Source organism: Sturnira hondurensis, unplaced genomic scaffold (assembly GCF_014824575.4).
Source record: "Sturnira hondurensis isolate 20B ecotype Veracruz unplaced genomic scaffold, ASM1482457v3 Scaffold0002633, whole genome shotgun sequence".
NCBI classification, from domain to species: domain Eukaryota; kingdom Metazoa; phylum Chordata; class Mammalia; order Chiroptera; family Phyllostomidae; genus Sturnira; species Sturnira hondurensis.
The window spans coordinates 1808993-1833646 of NW_028075264.1; the positions used below are offsets into that span (position 1 = coordinate 1808993).

At 39.1% G+C, this 24654-nt stretch overlaps 1 protein-coding gene across 1 annotated transcript in view; it reads left to right on the plus strand.

Annotated features, from left to right (window-relative positions):
* TENM1 (teneurin transmembrane protein 1) overlaps window positions 1-24654 on the plus strand; it is a 397683-nt gene that overhangs the window by 270817 nt on the left and 102212 nt on the right. The window contains exons 18-19 of the mRNA XM_037040336.1: window positions 4127-4376; window positions 18324-18556. Of these exons, the coding sequence (XP_036896231.1) occupies window positions 4127-4376; window positions 18324-18556 (483 nt within the window). The remainder of the gene's footprint in view (window positions 1-4126; window positions 4377-18323; window positions 18557-24654) is intronic.

Sequence of the window (24654 nt, forward strand, 5' to 3'; positions counted from 1 at the left end):
ACATGCTTGGGTTGCCAGCCGGTTCCTTGCAGGCTAACTACCAGCAGGGGACGCACAAAAGGCAACCATACATTAATGTTTCTCTCCCTCTCTCCTTCCCCTCTAAAGATAAATAAATAAATAAATAATTCTAAAAAAAGAAATACATCTTCTCAGTGATTACAGAGATTGCATATTGTTTCCTTTTAAGATAAATCGGTTCTTTACAATTATGTGAAATAAAAATGTGTGCATGAATCATCTATTACAGAGCTAAGCTATTTGCTATCATATGTATATCTTTGTATCAAATGTATCCTCTAGTGTTTTCTGCCCGTTGAGTGTTAAATATTATTCCAAAGAACAATCCAAAGTACTAATTGGGTCATGTCATCTGTCTGAAATGGATGAAGGATTTCCTTTAACTTAGCCTCCAAGATAGGCCAGTAGTATGTCAACAAATGGTTTGACTGGGAGAGGAGGTAAATTTCCATTGATCACACTGGCATATCTCCCAGTTTCTGTTTATATCCTCTCAGTCAAGTCCTGAGAGAAATATGTATTGTGTCCCTTGTTGTTCATAAGTCTGAAAAATGGTTTCTCCTTGGAAATCAGCATAAAGCACCACCCACTGGCTTCCAGGGGGAATTTTTATTTCAAACTTATTTATACAGTTCAAAAGAAGTTCTGAGCAAGGTAGCAGTAGGATATGAGTAGCGTGTTTAAAAGTATGCTTAACTTATTACACAGCAGACTTGGCTTTTGGGGCAGAGAAAAGAGAAACTTAGGAGAGAAAGTATGCAGTAGGCTCCATCCAGTGAGTGGGGTTTCTTTGTTGGCTATAAATAAACAAGACACCCAATCTTTAGCAGGAAGTTGGCCTTCATGTAAATAATGTGTGTTGTCCTAGGATCATTTGATTCTGTTTTCCAAATGAGCATTTATGGCAGAATAAACTGGAAGGGAGGCAGCAGTAATTGGTCAAGATTTCCAGGAACATAAAGAAAATATTTTCAAAGCAACCTTTTGCAGAAGAATTGGTGTTAAATCATTGTTGCTAGATGGTATGCCCTGGTTCTGTGTAATGGAAGGTTAAACAGATTCTTGAAACAACAAAAACACCCTTCAAAATGATCTATTTTTCCAGGGCAATACAAAAGGGGTTTGCCCATTTTTGTTTTGATTGCTTCAGCTTTAAACAGGAATGGTAATTTCAGTACACGGGCACTTTAGTACCTTGCATGAAAGCAAGACATCAATTGTTGAGATGTAATCAGAAAGTACATTGCCTTATGTTTTATTTCCTTTAATCATTCTTCTTCTTTGATGGAGTGCTGGGCTTTTTAATAGAAAAGGGGAGGTTTAGAATTGCAGGCTTAGAAGAATGGTTTAAAATAGCCATCTTTAGTTTTTAAATTGCCAGGAGCCTGGTAATCACATGTCATTTTGAAGGTAATTGTTAACTATACCATTATACTGATATAAAAAAATGGAGATCTACCTGTGAAAATAGATGTTAATACCAAATCTAATGTTTCCAAGCCAATAATTGGAAATATTTTGGGATGATATACCCCATAGTGCATTGCTGAAATACTAACATGCTAAGCAGCTGGTTTTCTCATTTATTAGAGCACATAGACTCATCGGTAGGATTTTCAGTCCATGATCATAAGGAGATTTCTTTGCACTGATGTACAACTGTCATTCCAGTTATCATTCACTGTCTCCGAATTCATTTAAATTACAGTATCGATCATACTGCAATTAAGTGTTTTGTGGAAATGAGATTCAGTCCTATTAATCTTACTTAATTAACTATTCTAAATCTTAAAAAAAATTACTGCCTAATCAAGTTATTAATAAAATTAATAAACTAGTGATCTTCAAGATATCTCATAGTTCTGCAATAAAAGACCAATTTGTTGGGACATAAACTCATAACTGCTCCTGCAGATCATATGTTGAAAGAAGTACCCAGAAATCACCTTGGGAGGAAAAGTAAAAATACTTACCTATGAAATCTAAAGATTGTATGATATATGGGCTTTCTTTTTTCTGAAAGACCCATTCCAGGTCCATATTTGGTGCCATAGTGTTGTACCTGTTTTTCCCTCTTATTCAATGTCCCTATTTCAGAGTGATCAATAGTTTCTATTGTAAGACTATGGGACCAAATGTTGGAAGAATACTAAAGAAGGCATTTTAGGAAATGTTTAGGGAGAGTAACAGGGAGTCTGAGGAGACAGATAGCAGGCATCATGGGAGAAAAAATATAAGACTGTACAAAATAACTGCATTCATTCATTTGCTGTCAGTTACCTCAGTCTGACACATTGGTATGCCTCTCACAATGTGCATGCTTTACCTGCCCTTGCTCATTCTGAGCAGACTTGAGCTATTTATTTAGCACAACAGTACCTGTTTTTGGATTATCTACCTGGACTTAGCAGGTTTGCAAAATCACTGGTATTTGGACAAGGAAACTACAAGAGACTCAAAGAGTCTCTTTTCAACATTTACTGAGCACTTATAATGACTTGACCACAGGGATTGACACTAAAATGCACAAAGTAGTAAGATTACCTCTCTGCCTTAAGGAGCTTGTGTTCTAATGGGGAAGGTAGAGGAGTAATGAACAATGCATCCCACAGTGGGGTAAGTGTGATGGTAGAGCTGTGGGCACACAGGGGAGGAAGTAACTAATCCTGCCTGGACAGAACACTGGAGGAGTCCTGAGCTGACCTCTGAAGGATCAGTTAAAGTTTCCCAAGCAGACAAGATTAGGAGTGCATTCAAAACAGAGGGAATGGCATATGCAAAAGCAGAAAGGAATGGAACTACATGAGAATAATTGTAAATAGTCCACTGTAGCTAAAACTCAGTATACAAATGACAGGGCAATGAGAGAAGAGACTAAAGAAGTAGGCAAAGGCCAAATCGTGGAGGACTTTGTATGTCTTAATAATAAGAAATGTGCCCTTTATCCCATAGAGAATACAGACCAATTGAAAGAGTTTAAGCCACAGACTGAAATAATCTCTATAGCAGGCATGTGGATGGTGGTTTGGAGATAGGTATACATGGAGATCAGGTGACCAAGAAGTTAAGAAACACTTAACTAAAACATAGCAGTACCAATGGAGATAGCAAAATTGGTTCAACATATTTTAAGAGATAGACCAAATTGGGGGAGGAAGGTTATATTAGCTTTAGAAAATGAGGAAATGAAGAGTGACAGTGATGCCCACATTTCCAACTTAGGTAAATACACACATGCTGGTAGCACTTACAGGGTGACTGGGGAGCACAGCAGGAAGAGCAGGGTTTGGTAAGGAGTGCAAAGATAATAAGTTCAGTTTTAAACTTGTCAAGTTTGAGGTACCTGTGGGGATCCAAGTAAAAAGATACCAGAGATAATTGCGTGTCAGGTGAGAACTCTGTACAGAAAAGTTTAGCATATGGAAATGGGAGTTAAGGCAGTGAGAATGGATGAGATTGCCGAAAGACAATGACTATACAGTCTTTTCTAGCATTTTCATAAGTCAGTATCTCTATTTCCTGCACTGATGATAGTGAGATATGGCCCAAAAGAGTGGAAAATTCAAGTCCCTTTCTTATATCTTTCAAGTGCATTCTAGCGGTATGATTTCTTTTCACAGAAGCAGATTACCTTCCTGATTGTGTTTTGCTAAGGTTCATATTAAAATTGACTGATATTCTCTTTTCAGAAAGCAGTTCCATAGTGAGGGTAATTTGAAGTCAGACATCTGTGTGCCAGGTATCAGGGGAAAGTCAGCTAGAGATGAAAAATAAGTCACAGATGATTCACAGAGCCTAAAATGAATAGGACATAGGTAAGAGTTAGTCATCAAATTCTTTATTGAGGCATTTACAATAAGCATTAAAGGGACTAGATGTATTAACCCATTTCACAGATGGACAAACCATGGCAAAGCATCATGGTACTATTTGTGGTGGCCGTGCAGTTAAATAAAACCAAGGGCAGTGTGTTGCACTCTCAAGTTCTTTGATGCCAGTGCCAAAGCTCCTTCTTGCTTTGAATGATGAGAGAAAAGTTAAAATGTTGCTGAGAATATTGTGTGGTAATCGCTTTGGTTTTATTCTCTTTGTGTCTTCTATCTAGGAATCATACATAAAGGGAACGGAGAAAATATGTTTATTTCCCAGCAGCCCCCGGTCATATCAACCATAATGGGTAATGGGCACCAACGGAGCGTCGCCTGCACCAACTGCAATGGCCCAGCCCACAACAACAAACTCTTTGCTCCTGTGGCCTTGGCTTCTGGCCCTGATGGTAGTGTGTATGTTGGCGACTTCAATTTTGTAAGGCGAATATTTCCCTCAGGAAACTCTGTTAGTATTTTGGAATTAAGGTAAGTGTCTTCTAATCTCTATGCTTAGTGGATAAGGAAAAAACAAGAATGAGGTACCATGAAGAGACAAAGCATTGCCAGAAGGAGCAGGACATACAGTTACCCATACTGTACCACTGAACTAAGATGCAGGAATTAGGGACAAAGAACATAGGTCGGAATGCCTACTCCTCCTACTTGAAGGAGACTTTGAGCACTGCTTTGGAGAACCAGGAAGTGTTGACATCCCTGTATGTGTGGCTTTCCCTGTGTGCACTGCCATCACCAACATGGATCTCAATACTTCCGAGTGTTCAGGTAAGTCACTCAACCCCCTCTGGCCACTACAAAGACTGATAGAAAATATCTATTCCGTTCTAGCACATAGAGGTACTGCCAGATCTGAAAGGCTGAACTTTCTTAGTTCTTCAGGTGCCGTCTTTTGAAGTGGTCACTTCTTATAAAAGAAAATGGAAGTCTGTGTTTGTGTGGCATGATAAAGAAGGAAGAATGAGGTTTTTTACACTTAAAAGCTCTATACCTTTGGGGGGAAAATGATTAAAGCCTTCAACTTTTGACTTTCTTAATCCGTTCCAAGAATTTTTATTGAAAGTGCAAAGTATTTTGACATCCCTTGAAAGGAATTTATACCTTTCAATATGTAATGTTCTGAAGTTACACAAAGATTACAGCTAAGTAAACCATGGCTTAATCAGCTTTATTTATCCTTTTCTGGGGGTAGCAGACATAAATATATGTCCTCTGGATTAGGACATCTAGGGATGCCCTCCCTAGAAAAGGCAAGCATCAACCTCTACCCCAGCAGGGATAAGCAGACCTGTTTCTTTTCCCATGGGAATGGCAGAGCCTTCCTCCTAGTTGGTTGTGGGAGCTATATCTTTCACACATGCATTTGGAACATTAGGCTAAAAGTTGCCCTATGTTGTGGAAGGTTTTGATGCCATAATATATTTGGATCCTACACACTAGTGCATAAAACAGTTGTTGCCTCAGGTATCACCTTGTTGACCCGAAAAGTCTTGGGTCATTTCCATTTAACACTTATGTTCACATGAGCATAGAAATTTGAATGCATTGGACATTCCTCGAAATTTTCCAGATTCTTATGTTTACTTTGGAATGTGCCTCCCTCGTGTCAGACTGAGTTAGTCCTTCACACCTAGCTAAGGAAATCGTCTAGTCCCATGCCCCCATCTATTTTTCACATTAATTCACTCCAGTTTTAATACATTCCTTAATTATAATTGCAAACGCTGTCATAGAGAAGAAAGCTGTTAAATCCCTTGGCTAATAAAAAATAGACTGTAAAATTAAGATTTTATAGAGATAAAGCACATCTAGAGAGTCTAGAGAAGTGCTAATTCATACCAACCTGTCCTAATCAACTGTTCGTGTTCCTCAGGATGTCACACCTCACAGGGACTTGTCATTTCCAGCAGTATATCTCTCTGTGCAACTACTTACTGGAAAGTCAATGAGAAAGGCCAAGATGGTTGTATGCCTGGATTCCAAAATGATTTATACAACACTCTAGATTGTCTTCAAAATCCTAGGGATGCTCTGTCTACTTGATGCCAAATATGGATGGAACACTGAGTAATCCATTCACCATCTAAAAGTTTGCAGTCACGCAGACCTGGGCTGTCAGGTAGACAGAGACCTTGTCTCGCTGAGCCTATTTAGCAAACCTTATAAAGATAATCCTATATAGCCAATCCCCCCCCCAAAGAAGAAAACAGGATTATCTATAAAAAGAAAGAAAATATTACCTTAAGAAAATTCAGCTAAGTTTTGTCCTTTTTATTGTAATTTAAATGCAAATTTACCTAAGGTGGAGCAATTGTCATTCATTGATGAAAGTCTCCCTTGGTCAAGGATCCTTAACAGTTCACACATTTGCATTTTAGTCCAAAGCCCCTTATGACCTTCAATACAAAGTCATGTGAAGAATTAAATAGAATAACTTGGACCCTAATTGCAAAGTGATTTTCTCAGTATAAAGAAAAATTAGCTTCTGACAAGTATGGAGTATATCCAGTCGCTTTATTCAGCCTTACACCTCAGCAGTCTTTTCTCTCATTGTCACAGCTCTTCATACACTTAGGCGTGCACACACCAAGAGCTCACACACCCAGGCTCTCTCACTTAGCCTCAGTCTCCCTAGCTGGCTCTTCTGAACTAACTCCTTTGGAGCAGCTCTTCTTTTCTTATTGTTGTTCAATTACAGTCATCCCAATTTTTCCCCTATTGTTCTCCCCTGCTCCGCCCACCTGCCACCCTCCACCCTGCTGCCCCCTTCCCCTCCCCCCATCAGTCCCTATCCTGTTGTCCATTACCATGGGTCCTTTATACATGTTCCTTAGAGCAGCTCTTCTTAACGATTTTTTAAAAGGTTGTCAGACCCCTTTGAGAATCAACAGGGGTGGACAAAAGTAGGTTTACAGGTTATATGGAAAAATATATAATACAAGAATAAATAATAACATGAGAACAAACTCTGTGTTTCATGTACTCAGCTGCAAAACTACTTTTGCCCACCCCTGTATTGAAGGTTATGTATGGGCCCTTCCCCAGAAAAAAAAATTCACACAAAATTATACATATAATTTCAGGGGCTCACATTTTCCCTCTCCTCCTGCATTCAACTCCCTCCAACAATCTACCCTCATGTTGAAGCCATTTCGTAGATTCATATGTAAGATTCTTATCTTAGGTTCGAGGAGGAAAAAATAGTTCTCCTTTGTGTATTCCAACACTCCTGGAGAAATTGGCCACCAGAGAAATGAAGTGACTGAACATACATGATCATTTTGACCTAACTGACAGCTGAGTCCCTGTGTGACTGTAGTCAAAACCATCAAACCACTTTATGTCAGCAAACATTATCTGTCATGTTTACTCAGAAACTAGCATACTTATTAGATTCAGTTTTTGTAAGTATCTATCCTGATCCAGTAACCTATACTCTATACATTACATCTTTCCCATGTAATCGGTGAATTTAGGCATTTGCTTAAAAACTTTTCCAGATTTAAACTTCCTAGAGACAAATAAGTTGATAGAACAAGACTTTGCTATTTTAAGAACCATAATGTTCATTGAGTTCTACTCAACGAACATAGAAACTTTATTTTATACCAAGTTTTTTTGTTAAAAAAATCAGTTAATTTAACGGCCCCCACATGCATATAATTCATTTTACTTGGTTGAGTTATCTGTTTCCTTAGGACTAATATAGTCCTTATGTTATTTGTTGTATGTAAAACTGTGAATAGAAGAGCAATATTGTCAGTAAGTCATTACATAAAGGCATAGAGAATGGTCTGTATCTTCACTCTCTGTCAGATTATTCATTATACAATTTAACCAGACTGCTCTGCACTTCCCTGTCTATAAAATTGGCTTCAAGTTAATATTTGAGCATCCTCTCACATGTTTTATACAGTTTCACTTGTTTTAAGACTTGTAGGTGTATAGTTCTCAACTCAAAGTTTGATGAAATTTTGAAAGAACATAAAGCTTGCTCCTACTGGATGTCCTTCTAGATTTTCTTCTCTTCCATCCTATGTCCCCTAATGGGCCACAATGAACAATTCCCAGTGCTCCTTGGCATTTCAAAGATTGGAAGACTATAGTTTGTTTTCCAACTCAGCTCTGCTGATCTAAACTGTCCCCAATTGAGTTTCACCTAACCACAAAAATAATTTCATTTTCATTGGCTGCCAATCATTTATTTCATCTAACTGGTCCTGCACTGGCTAAATAGAGAGGATAAGGAAAAGTCAGTTATGGCATCATCATTAGCAATATAGCAGGAGCAACAATATTATTTCTTGTTACTTAAGTATATAGTACCTTTTGCCTGTTCATTGCAGATTTCATCCACATGTACACATCGTAATGCTTCCTTCCAGAGGAAAATTGGGGTAAGATAATAAAAAAGGAGTATAATATCATGCAATTAAACATAAGAGAGTATCCTGGCTGGTGTAGCTCAGTGGATTGAGTGCGGGCCTGCGAATCACACAATCGCGGTTCGATTCCCAGTCAGGGCACATGCCTGGGTTGCAGGCCAGTTCCCGGTTCCTAACATAAGGGCGTGTCAAAAATACATTCTCTTGAGATTTTCTAAAGAGTTATTTCTAGTTTATGTCTAGGTATCTCTAGTGATTTGTTTCTCATGTTCAAGTTTTATACACACAGAGACACACACATTTCCAAAACACCAAAGGGGCATCACAGATTCATGAGATTAGTGTTAGAAGAGTCCGTAGATATATCTAGTGCAACATAGTGCCTACCAGACCCCTGTCAGTTGGTCATCTCTACTTTGTATGATCTCTTTCAGTAACAGGAAGCTTAAATGCCCCTTCAAACAGCACATCACATCTTTGGAGGGCTCTATCAGAAAATGGTTTCTTATACTGAACCAAAATCTGCCTTCATGGACCATGCCCTCAGTAGTGGCAAATATCACCATCTGCAGCACCCCAGAAGCCACTGGCCTCTTTACCTGATAAACTTTCACAAGTGTGAGGATAGATATCATAGGTTCCTGAGCTTTCTCTTCTTCCGTCTAAATATCCCAAAGTTCTTCAACTATTTCTCATAAATTCTGACTTTATTTCTTTTTCCTTTGATTATGGTCTAAGGGCCACTTTTCAGCTTTCTAAAACTAACAGGGATAATGATGTAAGTAAAAATAAGAGACACATGTGAAATGCTCTGCAAGAATTCAAATGTGAATACCCATCTTGTTCCCCTCTCTTCTTCTAATTTCACAAATCTATTAGGAAACCTATTAAGCGTGACTAGAAACAATTTATTCTTAATAAAAAAACTTTATGCTGTTATTGGTCAAGATGCTGTGCATCTCCAGATATTTATTGTGTCCTTCCCTTTAAAATGAAAGAAAGAAGAAAATAAGAGCCTTGCAAATGCTTCTTGGTGCCTTGTGTGATTTGGATTCAACAAGTATCAATGTAACATGAAAATGTCTCGTGATATTTTACTGTTTCCTTTACAGTGACTGGTTAATATGTACTCCATTGTTCTCAGGACTTAACTCCTGTCATTGGCTGGACATTTAGTAGAACTGAAATAACACCCACTTAGGGACAGTTAGCATGCTGAGGGACAGTTAACATACCGAGGGGCAGTGCAACTTGTAGAGTGCTCAGCTGAAGGAACAAATGGAACCCGAGTTTTGAGAGCTCTGCTATCATCTGAGAAATGACCAAGAACTCTTGTCAGCAGCAGTGGGACTACACATAGAAAAATACTGCATGTGGATGAACTAGGTGGTAATCTCCCCAGGATGATCTCATATCTTAGCAGTGGCCTTCAAAGGTTCCCCTCGCCTCACCCAAAAACATCTTCACTGCCCTTGCATAGTGCCACAAGTTTCTACTCTAAGAAATGTGTTCCTTTGAGTTGGGATGTTGCACCTCTAGAAGTCCCCACCACAAGAACATCTGTTAGAATGACCCATCAAGCTAAAATCATCATCCCTGGCAATGGATGTTTTTGTCAGTTTGATTTGCAAAGGAACTGATAGCTGAAAGCAGGGCCCTAAAATATAAGCTGGGTAAATTGTGATAAAAGCAAGGGGCAGAGCTGTAGCATGGGGGAGGATAATCTCAGGTAAGTGTTGCTGAAGCCATTGGAAGCAAGTCAGTGGATGGCAGGAGTGGGAACTTGGCCTTCAGAGGAAGAATACCATGGAAGGATGAGCAGGGAGCGAAGTCTGTTTTTTGACATAAATATTTCTGGCTAAGTATTAAGGAGAGAAGCTGAGAACAGCATGAAGAATGAGTAAAGTGTTGCAACACCGCAGAGCAGGCAGGAAAACTCTCATGATGCCAGGTCACTAGGCAGCAACTTCAAGGTTGACATAGTTTCTCTCCACCCTCATCACAAAAATATAAGAAAAATAGGTTGGGCATTGTGCTAAGTGAAAGCAGCCACACACAACAGGAAAAGGATAACTAGTCTCTGATTCCATTTATGTGAAATGTCCAGATTAAGTAAATCCATAGAGACAGGAAGCAGATTAGTGGTTGCCTAGGGCTGAGGGAAGTGGGTGACTTACAAGGGAAGGGAGTGACTGCTAACAGATGCAGGGTTTCTTCAGGAGATGATAAAAATAATGGCAATGGTCATACAAACTCTGAATGCAGTAGAAAGTATCAAATTGTACTTTTTAGAAGGGCGAATTTTATGGTATGTGAATTATATCTCAATGAAGTTGTTTAAAGATTTTATTTATTTTTAAACAGAAAGGGGAAGGGAGTGAGAAAGAGGGAGAGAAACATTGATGTGCAAGAGAAACATTGATTCATTGCCTCTCACACTCACCCAACTGGGGACCTGGCCTACAACCCAGACATGTGCCCTGACTGGGGATCGAATATGTGACCTTTCAGTTTGTGAAATGATGCCCAATCCGGTGAGCCACACTAGTCACGGCTCAATCAAAAATTTTTTTAATTAAAAAAGAATAGATGGCTCTTTTCATCATGTACATCATGAATAAAATCAAGGACCGACTTCAAGGTCCAACCATCAGGAGCACTCCTTGTGCTATAAAGATTTGCAATTCCCCTCCTTTCTCCTCCTAACTCATGGCAAGCTTCAAGTCAGTCAGTTGCCAACTGGCAATGTCACTGATGGGCCAGGGGCCTTATGAAGAGCTCACACAGTGGCACCTCAGCATGCAGGTTGTTAGCTAGACAGCAGACCAACTTTTGGTGGTGGCTCAATCCTAAATCCTTCATGAAAAGTAATTCTGAGACAGAACAAGGTCACACACTGGAAATAAATTCCATCATTTTCACTTCCTACCTCTGAGATGTTAATGAGAGAAGCTGCTCTGCATAATATGGGACATCTTTCCAAATTCAGAGTGACATTATTGGCAGGATCAGAAGCAGCTGCAGGAAAGGCAAACCATCCCTCTCCCCACTCCTTGCCATCACCTAAGAATTTCAAAGCCCAGTGTAGAAACAGAAATGGTTCTATACAATGAGGATCTGTTATGATGGAAATCATCTTTTAACAAGGTTGTTCTGGTACTTTCACAAGTCAACTTCCTTCAGGAGAATCAACCTTGTAATGGTGATTAAAGCCAGGCTCCAGCACACTCACCCTGTACTTTAGAGGCAACAAAAACAAGCAAATGTCTAGAGGCAAAGAAACTCAAAAAGGTTCAAATACCTGAAGCAGGTCTCTTGTTGGAGCTCCCTTTTGACCTTTTGTGTCAACCCATAGGATGCTTATTACCCTTTTAAGGCAGGTGGGAGAAACAGAAAAGTCAGTGGCCCTGGCTGGCTAGCTCAGTTGGTTGTAGCATTTTCCTGATATGGCAAGGCCATGGGTTCGGTCTCTGGTCAGGGCACATAATAAGAATCAACCAATGAATGCATAAATAAGTGGACCAACAAACTGATGTTTCTCTCTGTCTCCCTCTCCCTCATGCTCTAAAAAAGAAATTAATAAATTTTTTAAAGAGGAAGGAAGGAAGGAGTCAGTGACCTGTGGCCCAACAAGTGAAATTCCAGGAAGACTCTCTTCATTTAAAGAGTATTGAATCAGTATTAGCAGATAACTTTGAATGAAATAATTCCTGTGTCTTTTCTTCTTTCCTGACATTCTAAAGAATAAAAACATTTTCTAGTTTAGATAAAAAGATTTGTTATCTTCATGTTTTTCAAAATGACATAAAGGGCCAAGTGTAAAAGGACTTTAAAATTAAAATGACTGTATTTTACAGATGATTACAGCCTTTTAAGTCTGGGCAGATCTGACCCAAAGTCAGGCCTGTCACAGACCACACTCCCTCTGTGAGCAGCCCCACACCAGGTCCCAGAGTGAAATACTGCAGACAGTACCCTGTGCCAAATGGCTTGCAGATCAGGGTCCCTGACGTGTTCTGCTTCTTTTGACCTGGCAGTTCTGTGTCTCCCACTCCAGTTGCCCCCTTGGAGGGTGACAGCTGGAAGATACAAGGTCCTAGTAGTGGATGTACATAATGTTTTGTTGAAGCTATTTGATGCCAGGGACATTCTGTCATGGTTTAAGAGAAAACCTGTATACTTTTAAATTTTTTAAGTTTTTTTTAATGTTGCTGAGTAATGTACTAATGGGCACAAGGATGTCCTTTTCTGATCTCTGAGGTCACATAAGTGTTTAGGGTTAGGTTTGGCATGCTTGTTGGCACCCAAGACTCGATAATAAAATGATAATTTTGCATTTTGATGAGGTGGCTTTCAAAACAGTCTAGAGTGATCAGACCTTTTGGAGGGGCTATTTCCCCAAACCCTAGCCCAGTAGTTGTTAACCCTTATTCTGTGTCAGAATCACAGCTGAGTTTGTTAAAAATCAAATTCCCAGGTTCCACTCCCGCCTTGAGATTCTGATTCACTATGACTGGGGAGAGCCCCAGGACACCGTACGTATGAGAAGAACCTGAATGATTGTTGATAAAAACGGCCCAGAGAGGACTTTTTGAAAAACTGCCTTAGGTTTTTCCCATCCACCAAACAGGATGTTTGGTTACCTTGATATGATCTTAAGAGGAGATACCAGGAGGGACTGGGTCCACTTTGGCGTGCACATCTGACTAAATGATCTCTATGGAGTCCCTGTGACAGCCACAAGCTGAGTTAGGAATAGGTGTGCATGGTGAGATTTGGCTTGTTGAATGATACTGATGCCTCTCTATTTGCTTTTACTTGCTACTCGTGGATACCTTGTGCACCCTAGAAACAGAGATACCAGACATAGGTAAGCAAATCACATGGGCAGCCGCCTAATGCCCCTTCTTGCCTAAGAGACCATTTCCTAACAGTGTGCTAACAGGGGAATTTTACTTCTTAAATAAAGTTACAGGAATGATGTGAAAGTGAACTTGGAAGTTACAACTCAGGTAAGTGTCTTTCTTCCAAAAGAAGAGAACTCCACTAAGTGGGAATTTGCCAGAGGATCAAATATACCAAAAAGAAAACAAAATAAGTGAAAGCTGGAGGTTCAGTACTTTATGAGAAAGCAAAGCCTTAAGGCTCTTTTCCTTGGGTGATCTCACAAGTAAAACTGTAAGTTCAAATAGCTTCCATGATTTCCAGTTGCAGATAGAGAGAGGGGCAGTACAGCAGTCTTCCTAGATCCAGAAATATAGTTGATGAGGGTGTGAAGAGACCACAGTGACCTTCTGGAATAAGATGTTTCCTTTTTTCTTTTTATGTGACCTCATGCTTTCTAGTTCTTCTCGCCATGAAGAAATAATAGGAAAGCTTTAAACTGACCGTTTACTGACAATGGCACAAAGCTCTGAAATTCATCATAATGAGTATTTATATTCAGTTTGTTTACACATTACACTTGTCAAAAACTGTTCTAAATTACCTGAAATTACCAAGGAGAAAATTGAATTTGTTCACTTCCGAATGCCAATTGTCATCACAATGGCACTGATAGGATTTTTAATTTGGATTTTGTTGGGGACGATGCCACTTCCTAAATGCCAGTGCACAAGCTCAGCCTTATTACTTTGGCATAACTAATTTCTTAAGCAAATTAAGTTGGTTGTCAAATTGCTTACTGGTAAAGTGTAGCACAGTATTAATTATAAGCATTAATTGCCCATTTTACAATCTATGTGATTTTTAACTAGCATGAATGAAGTGATTTTGCTAAATCGAAGGGTGTTGCCTGAATGTGAAACTTACCAGAAGGTGATAGCAATTCTCACAATGAAGTTATAAAAGAAATCTTCACATATCCCAAATTGTAATACACATCTAGACACAAGGGATTGGAACAGACTGGAATTTCATCCAGTGTTTTTTCTTTCTCAGGTACGGCATGTTTTCAGAAAGTAGAAAGAAACCATTCTCAAAAGAGCTGATGTACACTTGGGGAATGGCATGAAATGGCAAGAAATTACATATCAGTGCAAGAGACCTTCCTGAGTGTTGGCTGTCAACAAAATAACATTAATCAGATTTGAATTTGAAAATGGCTATTCCATTTTCTAAAGGCCAGTGCACAAAGTTTAAGAACAGCCTCACTGTGCAAAACTAGGATATGCTGCTCAGGTAGAAGAAGGCAATAACACTGATTTTTTTCTTTGCCACCTTCAGAACAAGAATATTCTGAAGGTATTTTGTACTCCCGGTCACATATGACCGAATCTAATCTTAGTCCAGGCACAGGCTTGTTAGTGACCCTGGGCAAGCCCTCTATGTGTCTGGGTTTCCCCAGCTGAGATCTGAGGAGAATGATGATTCTAACTTCCCTCACAGGCACATTAGGGATAGTCAATACTAAATGAGTGTAATACATGCCGAAGTGCCTTTGTATGAATAATATTTCTCTTGGAAAAACAACCCATGGACTTTTCCTAAACAAACTGATTAATCTGGCGTAGATGAACCTTCTATAAATGGGCTACCAAGGTACTGAAGTTTCAAGGAAGGGTTGTGACCCCTTTTTCTTTGTTCTAGAAAGATATAAGGGCACTGGAGAAATTTTATTCAAAAGGCAAAAATTAACTAAATGTGTAAAAACTTTTACTCAAACCCATATTTAAACAGTCTTTGCGACAGAGATGCCTTTTCTGGTATGACTGCCAAATCAGTTCTGGAGTCCACTGGGGCCCTTTTACAGTTTACTTACAGCAGCTGTCATGGTGGTTCCAGGGTTGACGGTGTCCCCGGAACCTACCAGATTTTCTTATGTGATGAAGGTAAGTAGAAAAACAAAATCAAGTACTCCAATTGGATCTGATTTTTTCCAATTAAAACTAAAAGTTGGCTCTCAGATCAGTATTTGACAGCCTTTAGTATCATTAACATACATAAATGTACTTAGAGGACAAATACAATAACAAATAGAATCAGTAACATGCCAGTCCTTAAGGATATCTTAATTATTCTGGTGACCTCTCCCCTCCATTTTGCTTGGCTGGGTACCTAAGTACGGAACTCTCCCATGTCTTCGTTGCATGTCCTTCAGTTTAGTTTAGTTCATCACTTATGGACATTGGCTCTGCCAGACACTCTGTTGGCACTGAGGATACTGAGATGAATATGGCTACTGGCGGCAAAGGGCTCACAGTGTAGCTGGAGAAATATGTGAAAGTAATAGCGCTTAATGCCCAGCACTCAGATCTCGGTTTCTAATACCATTTTCCAATAAAAGGAACCAAGGGTCCTTAGAGAAATGACTCATTCTAGTACTGGGGCAGGGATTATATAAGATGAGCCTGGAGCATCTTGTAGTTCCAGAAAGTAAGGAAGTGGAAAAAAAGAAAGAAAACCACATGTCAAAGGGGCACACAAGCCAATAGAAATTCTGTTCCCCAGGGCTAAAGCTGGAACAATTTGAGCAACAAAATAAAGTAGCATTGGACTTTATTGCAAAGTACAAAACAAATATCTTTGAGTTCATACTGCTATAAATGGTTTAATTCATAAAGAAATGGAGGAGAAGAGATATAGCTCTCATGTAGAAGAATTTTAGATGATTTATGTAGATACTCCACCCTCAAGGAGGTGGAGTTTCAGTCCCCTTTTGTTGGGTATTACCTTCCTTGAATGGCTTCCTTCCAAAAAGTACAATGTGAAGTGTGGGAGAGAAAGTAATTTTACAGGGGAGAAACCTGACAAACACTACCTCGGCTAAGCAATCAAGGTCAACATCAGTGGTGATAAGTTGACATTATGTACCCTTGATTTGATTTGATTTGATGGAAATGGCACTTTACTCCTGTGGGCTTCTTCCTCAAAACATATAACCTCTGTCTAACTATAAGAGAAAAAATCAGACACATTTGAGCAGAGGGCATCCTACAAAATATCCCAGAAATACTCCTTAGAACTATTAAGGTCATCAGAAATAAGAAAAGTCTGAGAAACTATCACAGGCATGATGACTAAATATAATTTGGCATCACAGATGGAATCCTGGAACAGATAAAGGATGTTAGATTAAAAAAACTAAGGAAATATGAATAAAATATGGACTTCAGTTAATTTTTTAAATAATGCTAATACAATGTGGTAGGTGCTGCTAGGTCATATGTCCCTCCTCTCTGCTCATTTATCTCCCTCCCCACTTCTCATGTAACTTTGGATTTATAGCCATCACAGCCTGTTTACTGATCTGACTCCCGACTAGACTGTTAGTTTCATGAAGAAAGGGGCTGTATTGTGTATTGCGGGTCTCCAAACCACACCATGGTTCCTAGGCGCACTGTTTGCACTCGGTAACCACATTTTTCATTAATTGGTGAACAAATACGCAATCCAGAAATGGTAGTAAGGAAGGAGTTCAGGTGACAGATGATGGGGCCTTAAACTAATGACAGTGGAGTTAAAAGAGAAATGGGCAGATTAGAGAAGAGTTTAGAAGATAAAATTTAATTTTAAAAAAACATGGTTTTACTGGATATGGGGAATGATTTCTGGTTTGACAACTGGGTATGAGGCAGAGTTCTCGGCAGTGACCACTTTAGAGATCAAACAAACAAACAACAAAGAAGCTTGCTCTCCAAGCTCTCACGGTTTATGGGGAGGATACAAATACAAATACAAGAAAATACAATATGTTATCCCCGGAATAGAGGTGAGTGTAGTACAAATAACCCCGACTGGAGATTTATGGAAGGCTTCCTTTGGGACAAAATGCCTGAGTAAAGCTTTAAAAGGCATGTGAGAGTTCATTAACTGCAGAAACACTTGTATACCACACCAAGGAATGTTGAAATGTTTTTAGAGTTTGTAAAGGTAGGAGCCAAATGATCAGAATAACTCTGGAGGCAGTATGGGGAAAAAATGGAGTTTAGAGTTGAAAAACAGCTCCTATGGACAGGACTATAGAAAATATTCCAGGCCAAAGATGATGAGAGTTAGAACTGCTGGAATGGCTGGAGGAATCAAAGAAGAGAATGGTTGTGAGAGCTCGTGTACAGGCACAGTTGCATGTGGAGAGAAAAGGAGGAAGTAAGGCTTAAATTCGCAAGTTTGGTGCTTGGGTAATATCAACAGTACATGAGCCTTAGGTTCAAGCAGAATATCTCCTAAACCAAGGTTACTGCAGCCATCAAAAAAATGAAATTAGGAAGAATCAAAATTAATGAATGAGCTCAACCATGTATGCAGATAAAAATATCACAAGAGACCCCATGTGAATATGTAGTTGACGAGTTTCAGGAATACCAAAATCCAATCAAGGTAACTCTAGTGTCCCCTTTAGGAGGTATAGCTGATTGTGATTATAATTTTTCAAGAAAAGATGAAATATAGCAAGTTCCATCATGTGCTGAAAGAAGAAAAAATAGACTAGAGAAGTGTGGCAGTCAGCTAAAATAACAAGAAGAAGAAGCTTGGAGAAAGTTTGGCAATATATCTCCAGCACACCCCCACCCCCGCCGCCAAGCAGCAGTCCTCTACCTTAGTACTCACCTTTCAGTTTACAGTAGGAGACTGGAAGGATGACAGTGTCTGCATGTGAGCCAAGAAGCCTGGCAGAGAGGTAGGTTTATGAGGGATGGGGAAGGCAGGAAAAGAGAATCACTTAATGTTTGGGATTTGTTGACTGTGAGGTGACTGTGAGACTTCCAGGCAGTCATCTAGTAGTATTTGGAGAACTGGGTATGAAAGGTATGTATCAGAAAAATGACCTCCTGGGACTTACTCTCTCCTGTTTCTTCCTCTACCCGCAAATGGATGGTATTGAAATAGCAGCATCATTACAGGTTAGCAGTACACAGTGAATTTTTTTTCTTCCCAGAAAAACAAAGAAGTGTTCATCTCTTCAGTACATAAAAAGGAAGGTACTTGAACTCTTTCATCTGTTAAGAGAATTTTCCGTTTCTGACCAAAGGCAGACCCCAGGGGCACATACTGAAACAATTGCTTTGAATAACTTTAATTTTCTCTTCCTTAGCACAAGTCCAGCTCACAAATACTATCTGGCTATGGACCCTATGTCTGAATCACTTTATCTGTCAGACACCAATACTCGAAAAGTCTACAAGTTGAAATCTCTTGTGGAAACAAAAGATCTGTCCAGGAATTTTGAAGTGGTGGCAGGAACAGGTGATCAGTGCCTTCCCTTTGATCAGAGTCACTGTGGAGATGGTGGGAGAGCATCGGAAGCTTCACTGAACAGCCCTCGAGGTAAAAAAAAAATATTTTGGTCGTCTAAAGATTTCATTTGAATTCTCAAAATCTTGAGACTGTTGCCATGCTGTGGTCAATCTTTTTTTTTCCCTAAGATTTTATTTATTTTTAGACAGGCAGGAAGCTGGGGGGAGAGGGAGAGAGAACCATGAATGTGCAGTTGCCTCTCACGCTCCTCCTACTGGAGACCTGACCCACAACCCAGGCAAGTGCCCTGACTGGGACTCGAACCAGTGACCCTTTGGTTCACAGGCTGGCACTCATTCCACTGAGCCACATCAGCCAGGTGTACTCAGTCTTAACATGCCCATGACAGACATCATCTCTGCAGTCCATCATGGAAGACAGGCACAGTCAGGACTAATGTTTAGCCAATATGCATTAGTATAGTCATAACCATTATTAAAATGCTACTTTTCTGGTTGATAATTAACTATTGTCCAGAGCCCTGTGAGTGCCTCCCTGACATCCCAACTTCTCCCCAGAGATTACTTCCTGGAAACTCCCAACAGTGCAACAACTAAAGGGTTAACTGACTGGAAGAGAGCCTCAAGAATGCAGGCTTCTAGCCCTGGCCAGTGAGGCTCAGTTGGTTGCATCATCATCCAGCAAACTGAAAGGTCACTGGTTCATTTCTGGTCAGGGCACATGCCTGGGTTGTGGGTATGGTCCCTGGTCCAGGCATGTACAAGAGGCAGCCAGTTAATGTTATTCTCTCGCATCAATGTCTGTCTGTCTGTCTCTCTGTCTGTCTGTCTGTCTCTCTCTCTCTCTCCACCACCCATCTCCCTCTCTTCCCCTCTATCTAAAATCATTGAGCATGTCCTCGGGTGGAGATTAAAAAATGTAAGTTTCTTCTACCACTGTTACCATTTAAATGTGTTGGCTATGTCGAATGTCTCAGAGACTCCAGACATTTATTACTTTGCTTAACAGCCAATCTTTAATGAACCTTTTCTCCATTAATTTATCTAAATTATTATTGAAGCTGTTTATATTTTAAATTTATATCACCCATAGGATCACAAAGTCCAAATCTTTTTGCCTTCTGTGAGACTTCGGCCTAAATTGACTTGTCAGTCTTTAAGGGGTAATGCTCAGTTCTTTTGCCTGGGATTTGTGAATAAACCTGTGTTCTCCCAATGAGCTTCATGACTTTATAGACTTGGATCACAGTCCCTTCTTATGACATAAGCTAAAGGATAGTCACCTTTTAAGTCTATGATTATATATCATCCACCCTATCTCCTTAATTATTTAATCATTCTTCTCTGTCCCTTTTCCAAGATAGTGTGTGTGTGTGTGTGTGTGTGCATGCATTTATTTTAGTGGGTTTTAAGATGTCAAGATAGGATTTGTTGAACCCAAACCAATCAGTTCCTTGGTAAAAGGAACTAATTTGGAAAACTGGTTACAGATTTTTAGAATCCTTGTTCACATGTGTTAATTAATTCTACATACAATAAATTATTTTATTTCAGTTTTTGTAACCTAAAAAAATAAGTCAATGTGGTCTTTTTAAACTATTACACAAATAGAATACACTTGTTGCCCAAAAATTCAGAAGAGAGAATGCAAAAATATTTTTAACTAAAGTCACCTATAATCCTACCCCATATAGAAAACCACTGTTAACATTTTAGTATATATCTATATAGACATTTTTCTATGCATATCACATATTTTATTCTCTATTAATGGAATTGTATTATAAGGTGCTATTCTAAAATCTGCTTTTCATACTTACTTAAACACATTTATTATGAACATCTTTCCATGCCAAAAAGATATAGTGAGATCAATGTGTTTAATTTGTTAGATGATCACTTATTATTTCAAACATTAAGAGGTTACTCTTCAGCCATTTGCCATATGGGGATGAAATTCCAACCATAATCAAAGTTTACAGCTTTCCCTTTCTTCAAGGCCATATTCAAGTTATATCTGTGTCTTTCATAAAGCCCCTCTAATGAATCTCAGCCCATTAAGTCAGAATTTCTATAACAGGGTCTATACTACCCAATTAGCACATGATTATATTTTGCCTTCTTTTACTTTCCAGTTCTTTCATGAATGGGAGGTTTTTTTATTACTGAAGTAAGTTGTCTGGGATGAGAAACTACATCTAATATTTCTTTTGAATCTTGCCCACCTCCCCAGCAGTATCTTTCACAGTGTGGCATCCACTACACATGTGTGTGTTGTGTAATTGATCAGTTAGGTAACTTTTACCTGCATCAAATATTTCTAACAGGAATTTCATTGGTGCTTAAAGAATATAAACTTTTTTCCCCTAAGGGAACACAAATCCCCCACATATTATGTTAAAGTGTTTTGAACTGTGTTTTTTTACTCTTGTGCTAGTTCTCATTTCTTACACATAGTCAGTCCACAATAAATATTTGAAGAGTGAATGCAGAACTCAGGAGCAACTTGTGAATGGCTCATCTTTCAGGGAAATACGTTAGGCTAGGTCCCACCTTTACACAGGTTTAAAACTCTTGTGGGTATTTTAAGCTTTTCTGCATAAGAAATAGGAAGGAGTTGAGCATGCGTTATCTCTGAAATTCACATCCTCCTGAGTTGCCACTGGTTGCAACCACTTGTCTTACCTACCACATCCAGCCTGCTACTTACAGGATGAATATATCAGCTTTTCCAAATAAAGCCAATAGTTCGTTCATTGCAGCTTTTTTCCTCTTAGAAAGGCATAGTAATAGCGTCCTGATGAAGAGAATTTACATAAACGCTTAAAGCGTCAGTAATGAGAGTGCCAAAATTTCTGTATCTATTAAAGTTAATAGTAGACTAAGTTTTTCCTATCGTAGCTAGTAGTGTGTTCTCCTTTGGGTTGATTTGCTCATCTTTCCATCCAGGAATGGCCTTTGTGATAATGTTTATTAACCTCAAAGCAGTCAGGGGCCCTAAGAACATTTGTCCCAGGCTTCGAACAGCTGGATGTCTAATCCATCTAAGACAGCTTTCACGTAATGTACTGAGCTGATATTGGCAACATCTGCTCTGATCCAGTGTGTGAATGAAGATGTTGAAAGGAAGAGAATGTGTGGCTCACCCTAAGTATCCACCACATCTCCTTCAACCACATTAACAATTCTTTAAGGCCCTGTTAGTCATCTTCACAATCACTCAGTTAGCAGAACAAATGTCCAGACATCAGTCGCTCTTGAATACTCTGGTCAGAACACTTAGGTGCCTATCCAGGACACCTATCTCCATGCTGAATATAGACAGCACTTACCCTTGTCAGTAAATCAGAAGTGAGTCTCATTATATGGAATGCTGCAGGGCAATTTCATAGACTTGCAAAGAAGAAGGAAAAAGCATGCAAGAAGTCATTAAAACACAGGGTGCAAATTGAGAGGACAGTCTTGCTAATTGCTAATTATGTCTTTGAGGTTCTCCTGCAGGTTCTTTACCTCTCAAGAAAGTGCAATTTGTTTGTTTTTTGCTTAAGAACTACCATGTACATCAGTTCCTTCTTCCTTCCCTCTTAGAAAACAGCAAATGTATAAGGGATTTCTTTAAGGGAAGGTTTCATTCTCTCTCTCTTCTCTCTCTCTCTCTCTCTCTCTCTCTCTCTCTCTCTCTCTCTCTCATGTGTGCCACGTAGAAGCTAATAAAGAAAAACTGAAACTCTCTAGGTCGGTAGAAAATGGAAATGCACATCTAGGGAGTAGCACTTTGAGGTTAGGAAAGAGAGCTTGCCCTAAGACTTTAACAAGCAACATATTGCAATTACAAGCAGGTTCTCCAACATGTCCTTAATTAGGCAAGGTAAGTCAAATAAATGTTAATCTGCAAGACAGCTAATTTATTTTCTGAATCTGTTCTAAAAATAGGATAAAGTAAAATTTGCTTTTGAGATCATTTGCCCTAAAGTTGGAGGAAATTATCAAGAGGGATTAAAAACCAGTCAGCACAGGCAAAAAGGTCAGAAGCCATGGGTTTTTGTATTTTGTATTTTATTTATTTATTTATTTACTTACTTACTTATTTTATTTATTTATTTAGGGAAATGACAGCAAATTTGATGAATACTAGGTTAGGGAGCCTAGACATTCTTGTTCAGTCCATGTAATGCCAGTGTTCCTTTTAGTGACCCTGTGTAAGTCACTATACCTCACTGAAGTTTCATTTCCCTGAACACTAAAATAGACTTAATTGCCTTTGCTTCATTTTGTGACATTGGGCTAGTCATTCAAACTCTGGTCCTGAGATTTCTCAGCTGTAAACTGAAGGACTTGGGATGGTCTCCCTCCCAGCTTTAATGTATTAAAAATAACCACAGCTATAATTCACTGTCTACTTTGTGCCATACACTGGGCTAGATATTTTACACTCAGTGTCTCTAATCTCCACAGCAACACACAAGATCGATAGATTTATCTCCATCGTATAGATGAGGAAACAGAGACTCAGACAGGTTAAGAAACTTACCCAGGGTCATAACAATTTATAGATAATGCTGGCATTCAAATGAAGTCTAACTTTAAATCCCATGATCCAAAAAAAAGCAAAAAGTTAGGAGGGCATGCTAGGCCTCCACTACACTGCACTGCCTGCCCTTCAGTTAAAACCCATGATCTCTGTTGACTTCTTCAGGAGGATAGGAAATATCGGGGGCAGGGATGCTTTGGGAACAAAAAGTTTGTATTTGCAAGGTAATTATTTTTAGCCTAGTTTCTTTTGCTTGTTAAAATTCTTCCTCTGATTTTTCTGACCTGGTAGTGTACCGGTAGTGTACTACATAGCATTTACATAGTCTGTAAATGTAATTATTCAAATAAATCTCCAGGAAAGCTTGTCACATCCTTTTGTAAGATTCTGCAATTAGGAACTTCAACAACATTTTCTTAAGGGATGGAGGAAGAAAACTTTAGCTTTATCAAATTTCTTGACTACAACTTGTAACTACAAATTTTGTTTAAAGGAACAGTGGAAGTGGCTCTGAATAGAATTTCATATAAGATAGCCCCTGGGCACTTCTCTGGGAAGAAATCTTTATCTGATCCAGTTTTATATACTTTGATTTGAGTCCAATAAAAGGAAACATTTGGCATTTAACTCATCAATACTTCAATGTAATGGGGCAAGGAAGAAAGTTCAGCAAAAGAGCTTGGTGGTGTGCTAATCCCTAACATTGTATATGAGTTTGAATGGACTTTGAAAGATGCTTTTAAAACATGCATGGATGATGTAGTTGGAACTTCAGTTCCATTTATTATTTTTACTGCAACTTTCTTTAATTCTACAGAGAACTCAAACTAATGAGTCATGTAATAGATGACCAAGCACTTAAGCAGAATGTGAAATGGTACTAGGTGGGGATATAAAATAAAATTTGTGACAAGCTGAATACGTTTATTTTTTTAAGTAGATACAGAGGGTGAAGGAGTGACTGGACAGGATGAAATTAATCAGTGACTTAATTTGGTTCCCTTGGCCCTCACCAAGGATTATATCTCTATTTTCATGTGCATCTTTAAGCAAACTGACCTCAGAACTCAGAAGGTCTTAAGCAATATCCAGACCAGTGCAAACAGCCCATGAGCTGTTCCCTAGGAGAGAAATGATCCTTAAATCTTGACAGCTTCCAAAAGTGTTTTTAGGGTATTCATAATCCTAATCATATAGGAGTTACTTTAACTTTATTAGCAATTAAGAAATCTGTGTATGGTAGAGTCAAGGCCAAAACCATCTGTTTTGTCTCTACCCGGATCTATCTAAGGTGCATCCTGGGGCCCTGCTGACCCCCCCTGTCATCTATATGCTGTTCCAAAAGGCTACATTTGAGGTTATAGGAAAGATACTGAGACTCTGATCAGTAATATCTTGCTAATGTCACTGGTGTCTATGAAGGAGAGTGTGTAGTATGCAAACAGGTGCAAGAATATCCTTTTGGTTCCCCTATGCAATGGGAAGCAGCAAGGTTTTCCCAATGGTGACATAACCATTTGGAGTGATGCTAGCTAGGGCCGGCCCTCAAGAAAATTCCAGGCAGGCTACAGCATGAGTAAAATGAATAGTGCATTTTGGAAACCACAAATAAATCAGTATTGTTCAAGTAAAAATAT